Source organism: Ylistrum balloti, unplaced genomic scaffold (assembly GCF_031769215.1).
Source record: "Ylistrum balloti isolate Yb309-2 unplaced genomic scaffold, AGI_CSIRO_Ybal_v1 Utg371388, whole genome shotgun sequence".
Taxonomy (NCBI): domain Eukaryota; kingdom Metazoa; phylum Mollusca; class Bivalvia; order Pectinida; family Pectinidae; genus Ylistrum; species Ylistrum balloti.
The window spans coordinates 565,061-574,707 of NW_026782731.1; the positions used below are offsets into that span (position 1 = coordinate 565,061).

General features: G+C 35.5%; 1 protein-coding gene across 1 annotated transcript; it reads left to right on the forward strand.

The window, feature by feature from the left end:
* The first annotated feature begins 120 nt into the window (after positions 1 to 120).
* LOC132562293 (endoribonuclease LACTB2-like) lies at positions 121 to 9,245 on the forward strand. Its single transcript, XM_060227035.1, has 7 exons — positions 121 to 260; positions 1,310 to 1,473; positions 2,980 to 3,100; positions 3,778 to 3,880; positions 4,365 to 4,589; positions 5,994 to 6,075; positions 8,722 to 9,245. Exons 1-7 carry the CDS (start codon positions 121 to 123, stop codon positions 8,778 to 8,780), a joined length of 894 nt encoding a protein of 297 aa, XP_060083018.1. The 3' UTR covers positions 8,781 to 9,245.
* Positions 9,246 to 9,647: the final 402 nt, after the last annotated feature.

Genomic DNA, 9,647 nt, shown 5'->3' on the forward strand with positions numbered 1-9,647 from the left:
TGATCACACGAGTGTTTGAAATTCCGTGTCGGTCCTTGGTAGAATGAAGCGTTTTACTTCACCGATGTACAAGGTCACATTGAAGTCATGTGATTTCAAGTAAAAAACATTTTGTTCAAAATGGCAGCCGTAGCACAGAAGTTAACCCCTATTCCGAACCTGGAACGAATTTCAGAGCGTGTCATACGAATTCTAGGATGTAACTCTAGACCAATGACTCTACAAGGAACGAATACATATCTTGTCGGTACGGGGTCAAAGTAAGTCTCTCAAAATAAGACGAAAACACAAGAATACTATCCGCTGACGATCAAAATTGCATTAATGAAATGGGTACTGCACGGGACAACTTTCTATATCACATGGACAAGGGATCATAACATGTTTACAAAAGCAGAGTAACCTTGACCTTTCATAAAAACGGGAATCATATATCACTATTGAACATTGTTTACAAAACATGCATCATGTTCTATAGCTAATAGGATAAATTGTTTTCAATAAATACTGATCATACTAGTTTTCTCTTTGGTCGTTATATAGGAATTAATGCAGGATGGATATATGATATTATACTGAGGAGAATGACATACCATTGTCTGTCAACTTTTAATATATACCTGGTATTGTAACTATTGAACAACCAAGCAAACTTTTATCAAATATAGTCTGAATCCTTCTTGGGTGAAGGGGAATTAATTTTGTAAAAATAGTGGGTTTGAACCCCTCCCCACTCCTCCAGGGCCTTTGGGGCGTGTGGAGTGGGGCCCAACAGGGAAATCAATCATTATCTTTAGAATGTATCTTGTTCTTTAGGAATTGCAGGATATTGTCCAAATTTGATCTGAAGCATGTTTGGGTGAAGGGAACTCAGTTTTGTATAAACTTTGTTTAAACAGGGACTCTCTGCCTCCTGAGGCCAAGTGGGTGGGGACTAATAGGAAAAATCTATCAATTTCTTTAAAATCTACCTTGTTGATATAGTTGACATACCAACCTGATAGTCATATAAACTCTAACTGGGGATCAACAGAGAAAGAGTGTTATGATATAAGAATTTACTCATTGGTCTCGCATCATTGAATGACTGAGCTTTGATGTGGAAATATTTGAAATTCTCAACCTACAGGCATGTATAATATTGCTAGGCTTTAAGAACCAGGTAATAAAGGATAAATGAGAAAAAAATGCACGGTTTATGGATGTCAACATCTTTTTGACAAAGCTAAAGCTTCTTCTGGTGCTTCATGAAGGTGAATCCTTGATCCTTGGAATCTTAATATGTTCATGATATGTTTTTTCTTTACAGGCGAATTTTGATTGATACAGGAGATCCTGGAGTTCCCGATTATATAAAAAATCTGAAGAAAGCTTTGAAAGATTTCCAGACTTCCATTCAAGAGATTGTTATAACACATCACCATGTTGATCATGTTGGAGGTGTCCAGGACGTGTGTTGCAATCTGTTACAATGTAATGTATAGAGGATATTTAAAAATGTCTTCAGTTATAACTAATATATATTACAAGTGTGTCCTATATTTTGGAATCTTTCAGAAGTGCGCTGCACCAGTAAAGACAATATTAGAAATATGAGAGAAATATATTTTTTATTACTAGAGACACTAATAAATATTCCATTTACTACATTTTTCACATGCAAAATATCCAAATTACTAGCATATTTACAACGTATTTAAAAGGAGAAAGCTGAATAGGCTTTTCTATATATTATAAATACACAGTATGCGACGAGACAAAATTTGCTACAAAACATTCAGAGAGTTTAACTTTTGATAAGTTACTATGTGGCTGAAAATATGGTGGCAACCAACAGCTGTCACTATGAATGACATTTGGTTGATGTTTGGTTGGGGATTGGGTTTGATGTCCAATAAAGTAATTTGTGTTGCATTGTTTGCTGACTTTCATGGAAATGAAAGTTTACGATGGTATTCAATGTCATGCTACTAGTATACAATGCCATAAGATTTCTGATTTTGTGAATTTTTTGTACCAGGCATTATGATTTGTCAATTTTATAAGGTAATTTGTGTTCTCTCATTTTTCATTAATGCATGTCTGCAAAAGTGTTATTTTTCACTAGTGAAAAATAACTTTTATCAATCTATATATATCATAGGCAGAAATGTAATGAAGCAGTTTTCTTCTTTTGTTGTTGGAGTGGTGTGGTCCTTGTTCACAAAAGTTATATATTTTTATTAAATATGGTAAGTCAGTGGAGAGTAAACCATTTTATAATGTCCAGATACATAATTTCAAAAGATAATAATCCACATAGTTGCCTTTAATAAAAAAAAAATTCATGTCTCACAAGTATCTGTTTATGTTCATGGTAAAATTATACAAAGTTTAAGATTGATGATGATGATGATGATGATGATGATGATGATGATGATGATGATGATGATGATGATGATTTATTGTGGTGGGGACAATGATTGATTAAAATGATGATTGATTTTCTTATAAAATTGTGCAAAGATTGATATTTTAAAACATTATGTTTCATGTGAACATATTACAGAAATCTTTTCCTTTTTATTACTCTCTTATTTCTAATTCATATGTACTAAACATTTCTACAATAACTAAGATCCTTTTTGTGAAACTTCAGAAAAATGTTGTTGTTCCAGGATATCAGGTATATTAATCCCATGATGTACAGAAGTATTTCATGAATACATTGTCCCGAGCCATCATTTCAAAAAAGATTTATGGAAAATATATTAGCATTGAAAGCTTGTAGAATGCCATGGTCGTTTTGATATGTATCAAGTTTAAAACATTAACTAGTGTTAAATATTACGGGTTATTTACTGTTTTAATTTGAAAACTAATCATGATTCTACAGCTGTTTATTTCTTCATAGTTGAAATATTGAATTACCTTCAAATGTTAATTGTTGTAACTTATCAGAAATATTATTCTGTGTACATTTAAAATTTTCTGTTTCAGCTTCAGATCTGAATGTTTCTAAATTTTGTCGTCCCGAAGGAAATAAAGAATATGATATTGGTTTCCCCTATAACTTTGTGGATGACAATACAGTTTTTAAAACAGACGGTGCTACATTGAGGTAATTGTGAAAAAATATTTTCTAAAGGCCTCTGTACAACAAAACCATTGATATTGTTCCCAGCTGGTTGTTATAAACGAAGCCAGATGCGATTATGAAACACTGTATCCCTAGTTGCAGTAACATTCTGAAGAGGGACGTTAAAACTGTAATGTGTAAGACATGTGCTAATTGCATGCACACTTTGTAAAACACTTGTGCCTTCATTGTGGTAATGCTTTGACAGTTTTGGTTCACTAGTTATGGCCAATGTTAAATTTGTTCAAATGTAGGTCACGATCAAAGTCACATGGTAAAAAATAAATATTAGTACCACTGGAAAGTTCTTGTCACAAGAAACAAACAAGCCAAATATGAAAACCCTACCTCTTACAGTCCAGTAGTTACGGGCAAGTTTAAAGTTGACTACAAACAGATCTCTTGACCCAGGAGCTTAAAAACTATTCACATAGACTATTGTAAGGTGATTTCACACAGGTATTGTTTTCTGATGGTATGATGACATGGTATATGTAATACTTACGATATATGGTTAGAGATAATGTTCTTGTTTCACATGGACTTGGAGTGACTGAGGAATGGGTTCTATAAAGGGAAATCGGGTTCATTCTTCTTATTAAGGAAACTCTACATCAGAGCGTGTATCCTACTTATTTCATATTTTGTTTCAAAATTAGGGCAATATTTACACCTGGTCATTCAGATGATCATATGGTTTTGTTCCTGGAGGAGGAAAATGCTGTCTTCTCAGGCGATACCATCTTGGGGGAGACAACTGCTGTAAGTATACAAGTTTATAATTAGAAGATAAATGTAGTAAGGACATGTTTACCATGAAAGGTAGACAACTGATTGATGTAAACCATTTTAGGGGAGACAACTGTAGTAAGTAATACAATTTTAGGGGAGACAACTGTATAAAATATACCATATTATATTAGGGGAGATAATTTCATTAAGGTTTGAATTGGATACCTAAAGGGTATTTCTGCATTTATGAATATGTTCTGCCTTGCTGTTAGTGATCATCTTGATTTAGATGGAACTTTGTTGTGTTGTAATTGATGTGACTAGAATTAACAATATTAGAGACCTGAATTAGATTGCCATTACAACATTTATTATTTCTTTATCCTTGATTGCATTACACTGAACTAGATCATACTAACTTCATATGAAGCAGTATTATTGATTTGATTTTAATTGGTGTTTTATCACAAAGCCAATGTATCAGTGTATTTGGGCTAAAATACTTCTCTTTTAGATGTTTAATGATCTTCACACCTACATGGCCTCACTGAACCGTATACTTCAACTCAACCCCTCAGTGATTTACCCTAGTCATGGACCTGTCATCCCCAACCCCACGGAAAAAGTCACAAACTACATAAACCATCGCCTCGCCCGAGAGCGACAGATAGAGGAACAACTTGGAGAAGACCCAAATACATGGCTAACCTCCAGAGAACTGGTAGAAAGAATATATGTGGTGAGGATGAAAAAGAGTTACAGTATGTTTTTATTGCATGGGGCTGTCGGGAATCTGAGATAATGGACAGTGCTGCACAGTTGCAGATCTTTAGTGAGGAAGCCACCAGCTACATGGAGGCCCAATCACAAAAGGACTTTGAGAGTTCATGGGTTAATAAACACACATGAATTAATTTCATCATTCACTTCAACAGGCAAATCAGTTGTGTGTTGTAGTGTACATGACCTATGTGGTGTAGTGTACATGATCTGTGTGGTGTTGTGTACATGACCTGTGTGGTGTTGTGTACATCACCTGTGTGGTGTTGTGTACATGACCTGTGTGGTGTAGTGTACATGACCTGTGTGGTGTAGTGTACATGACCTGTGTGGAGTAGTGTACATGACCTGTGTGGTGTAGTGTACATGACCTGTGTGGTGTAGTGTACATGACCTGTGTGGTGTAGTGTACATGACCTGTGTGGTGTAGTGTACATGACCTGTGTGGTGTAGTGTACATGACCTGTGTGGTGTAGTGTACATGACCTGTGTGGTGTTATGTACATGACCTGTGTGGTGTAGTGTACATGACCTGTGTGGTGTAGTGTACATGACCTGTGTGGTGTAGTGTACATGACCTGTGTGGTGTAGTGTACATGACCTGTGTGGTGTAGTGTACATGACCTGTGTGGTGTAGTGTACATGACCTGTGTTGTGTTATGTACATGACCTGTGTGGTGTAGTGTACATGACCTGTGTGGTGTAGTGTACATGACCTGTGTGGTGTAGTGTACATGACCTTTGTGGTGTAGTGTAAATCACCTGTGTGTTGTTGCGTACATGACCTGTGTGGTGTTATGTACCTGACCTGTGTGGTGTTATGTACCTGACCTGTGTGGTGTAGTGTACATGACCTGTGTGGTGTAGTGTACATGATCTGTGTGGTGTAGCGTACATGACCTGTGTGGTGTAGTGTACATGACCTGCGTGGTGTAGTGTACATGATCTGTGTGGTGTAGTGTACATGACCTGTGTGGTGTAATGTACATGATCTGTGTGGTGTGGTGTACATGATCTGTGTGGTGTGGTGTACATGATCTGTGTGGTGTAGTGTACATGACCTGTGTGGTGTAGTGTACATGACCTGTGTGGTGTAGTGTACATCACCAGTGTGGTGTAGTGTACATCACCAGTGTGGTGTAGTGTACATCGCCAGTGTGGTGTAGTGTACATTGCCAGTGTGGTGTAGTGTACATCGCCAGTGTGGTGTAGTGTACATGACCTGTGTGGTGTAGTGTACATCACCAGTGTGGTATAGTGTACATTACCAGTGTGGTGTAGTGTACACTAGTGAGGACAGGAAATGCACCTGTACAGATATTTATATGGACATATTATTACTTGATGTATTGATTTATTTCAGGGTCTTGCTGATGGGTTAAAAAATGCTGCCAACACAAATGTTTGTCAACATCTCCAAAAATTAGTCAAGGATGGAAAAGTTGGTAAGATAATATTCTTTATAGATTTCTTAATGTTTCCAGTAAGACAGAAATATTACTGTCATACTACACTACAAGGGTATCATGGCTTATCTGATAATTCAACTACCTATTATCCAGGGAATTCACAATTGTTACATCCTGGGTACATGTCACTAGTGTGATATACACTGGAGGGTTTTTCCTTGACTGTGCCAGGCAGAAGATGATCATATTTATTGATAACGATGTCGTCAGGGATCGAAAATAGTGCAACAGAATAACTGCCTCCATTTGACTTTGCCCTCCACATTTTGATGTGAACACTTGTCAAGATGTGAAACTTTTCTGAGTTATATGAATAAATGTGTCGTAAGTTTTTTTTTTTTATTTCATATGATATTTACTGAAACTTGACTCCAAGTTTTGATTTTTTGCTCATGATCACCAAGGTTTTCTAAAATAAAAACAGCTAAGACTTGCTTAATAAAATCTGATATGAAATTTTCCTTATTGTCCATCATCAGTCGTCATGCTCACTGCACCATCAGCTGTTTGTTTTAAAGGAAAAGTTTACGGACGACGCGTAAACTTTTCCTTTAAAACACTACTTCTGCTTAATGTCTGGGCAGATTTCAACCAAATTTGGTCTGAAACATTATTTGGGGCTGGGGATTTTTTCTCAAATTCAGAAATTTAATTTGAACCCAAGGGATCTTGAGATGGGGCCAAAATGGTAGTTAGACAATACTTCACTTCAGATAGCTACTTTTCCTTAATGTTTGAAACTATTTCATTAAAATTTTGTCTGTAACATCAGTAGTGGTAGGCAAATAATTGCTAAATTCAGAAATTTTATTTGACCCTTAGGGACTTTGGGCTTTTCCTCAAAAGGGAAATGAGACAATGTTTTGCTTCAAACCACTACTCATTCTTAATGCCTGGGTAGATTTTAACCAGATTTGGTGTGAAACATTATTGTAGGTGGGTTATGATTTCTTAGATGAAGAAACTTGATTTGACCCCGAGGGATCTGGGATGGGGCCCCGAAAGGCTAAGTTAGACAAGATTTTGCTTCAAAATGCTACTCCTTCTTAATGGATTTCAACTAAAATTTGTCTAAAACATCATGGGGAGAGGGGAATCATTTGTTAAATTCAGAAAGTTGATTTGAGCCCTAGTTAAAAGGAATGACCTTGATGGGCTTGAAATGTCAAAGGGATCAAATATGTTGAAATCTTTAAATAACTTCTTCTCAAAAGCCAAAAGGCCACAGATGATGATATTAGGCTGGTGGCTTGCTTGGATGAAGGGCTACAAACATTGTTATTACGTCTTGAGTAATGGCAATTGTTTAGTGCATGTATAACAAATATGATTTCAAGTATGCAGAAAATGTCTTGATGAACAATGTCTTCTGTGTAAGCTGCAGAGTTAAGCATTTGATTTTAGGTGTATCTTGCCTCTTTCATCTCTTTCATATATAGGTCCTTATAGTCAAATGTCCGTTAAGACCAAAGGGTATCATGTTATTGATTTGTTTGTAATTTTGTTCTCTCTGTTAAACTGTGTATACACATGCTTAAGTTACACAAACAGAATTCTGTTGATAACTATTGTGTCATTGAAACTGTTCCGTGTGCAAGGCTCACCATTAGAAATTGCTGTTTTGGGCAACACAAGGGAATAACCATTGAAATTGTTATTCATATTTAAAAATAAGTGAAATATGTGAACCATATGTATCATATATTGATTGAAATTGATGACTTATTTGACCTATGACCTTTGATGACCTTTATATTAACCTGCAGCATAATTTGTACATTGTAGTAAGATATGCAAATAAAGAAATATTATGGACTTATTTGACCTCTGACCTATATATACACCTTAGATGTAACTATTTATCAGGTCATCTGAGACAAAGTCTCATGGTGACCAGTTGCAATCACCTTCTTTCACTGGCAGGCATTATGCGTCTGTAAACTATTTAACATTTTTGACTTCTTCTCAAAAACCTCTGATCCAATTTCAAAGAAATTTAAGAGAAATATTTGGCCAAAGATAAATCAAAACTGTGAATTATACAGTACCCACCGTACAGGGGTCTGAGGGGTGGGGGCCAAAAGGGGTCAGATCGACTCAGATTTCAAAAATCTTCTCAACACACAGATATGGTTGAATCAAATTCTCTTCATGACTGGAAGCATCTTAAGGTGCTTTACAAAATTTGTGAATTTCATGGCTACAGGGTCTCGCATATCCCCATGGGGAGGGGGTAAATTTTAATATAGTTTATATAGGAAAAATTGATTTTTGAGCATAATTTGATTAATTTCCATTGGAAATATTTCAAACTTGGTTATAATTATGAGTGAAGAATGACTGCTTGATGGTATGCCCATTTTGATCCTGACTGACCCCTAGGCAGGGCCAAAAGGGGACAAATTGACTTAAATTTAAAAAATCGTCTTCCCAACACTCAGATATGGTAGAATCAAATACTCTTCTTGGATGGCAGCATCATAAGATGCTTTACCAAAATTGTGAATTTCATGGCCCCAGGGTTTCACCATTCCTTGTGGGAAGGGGGTAAACCTTTAACCTTTTCATTCAATATATGATTTAAAGGTTACTCTGTTCATATCTGTTTTGCTGTATTTTCAGAATCTATGGAAAAAGATGGAACACAGTTGTGGAAGAAAAAATGTCAAAGCAATATGTGACTTTCTTAACTGCGTGTACAGTGAAGAAATATATTCTACAGTTTAATCTGAAATCAAATGAATGCTGTTTAAATAAATCAATTAATGAAGTCTGTGATATGTAGTGGTATAACTTATGTTATTGTAAAGTTGGAACTTTGTATTTAAAACATTGTTATCCAAGAATAGCTTTAAACATGCCAAGTTGTTAAACAGCATTAACCAGATCATACATGGAGTTAAGTCTGTGTCTCATTGAAGATCTGTTCTCAAAGTTCAAGGGTTCTTCCCTCAGTGTTAAGAGGGAAACACCTCCACCTCTGTTTTTACTGTATCTTGATTTGTATAAACAGTTGCTATTCACTTTTGTGTGTTTATATAGGTATGTGTGTAGGTTGTAGGCGGTAGATACTGCTAGTGGACTTTAAGATGTTTCTTTTTACCATCAATGTTGGTACTTATTATAACTATGTTTTTCTTTAGAAATGTGTTCTTTGTCTAGTTAAGTTTGTAAAAAGCAGAAATTTTCTCAGGGATATGCTTATAATCGATTGGAATCCATTATGCATTTCTTCATAAACACATTTTCCAGCAAAAAATTTTGTAACTGGTTATGGTTTTACTTCAGCCTCCTTATTTCTATATTCTCTGTGGCGATTTGTGTGGGTATGCCATATTTTTATTCTGGGTAGTCGTTAACATAAAGACTATACATTGAAAGATCAATGTGTAGTTGAAGTAAACAGGACTAAATGGTAAGATTTCATAACTGATAAAAAATATTACAGCATTTAAACATAAAAAATAATAATATAAAAAAGGAGCAACACAACACTTATTCATATCATTATTGTTTGGAGAGTGTATACAGAGGTCATTATTTATTGC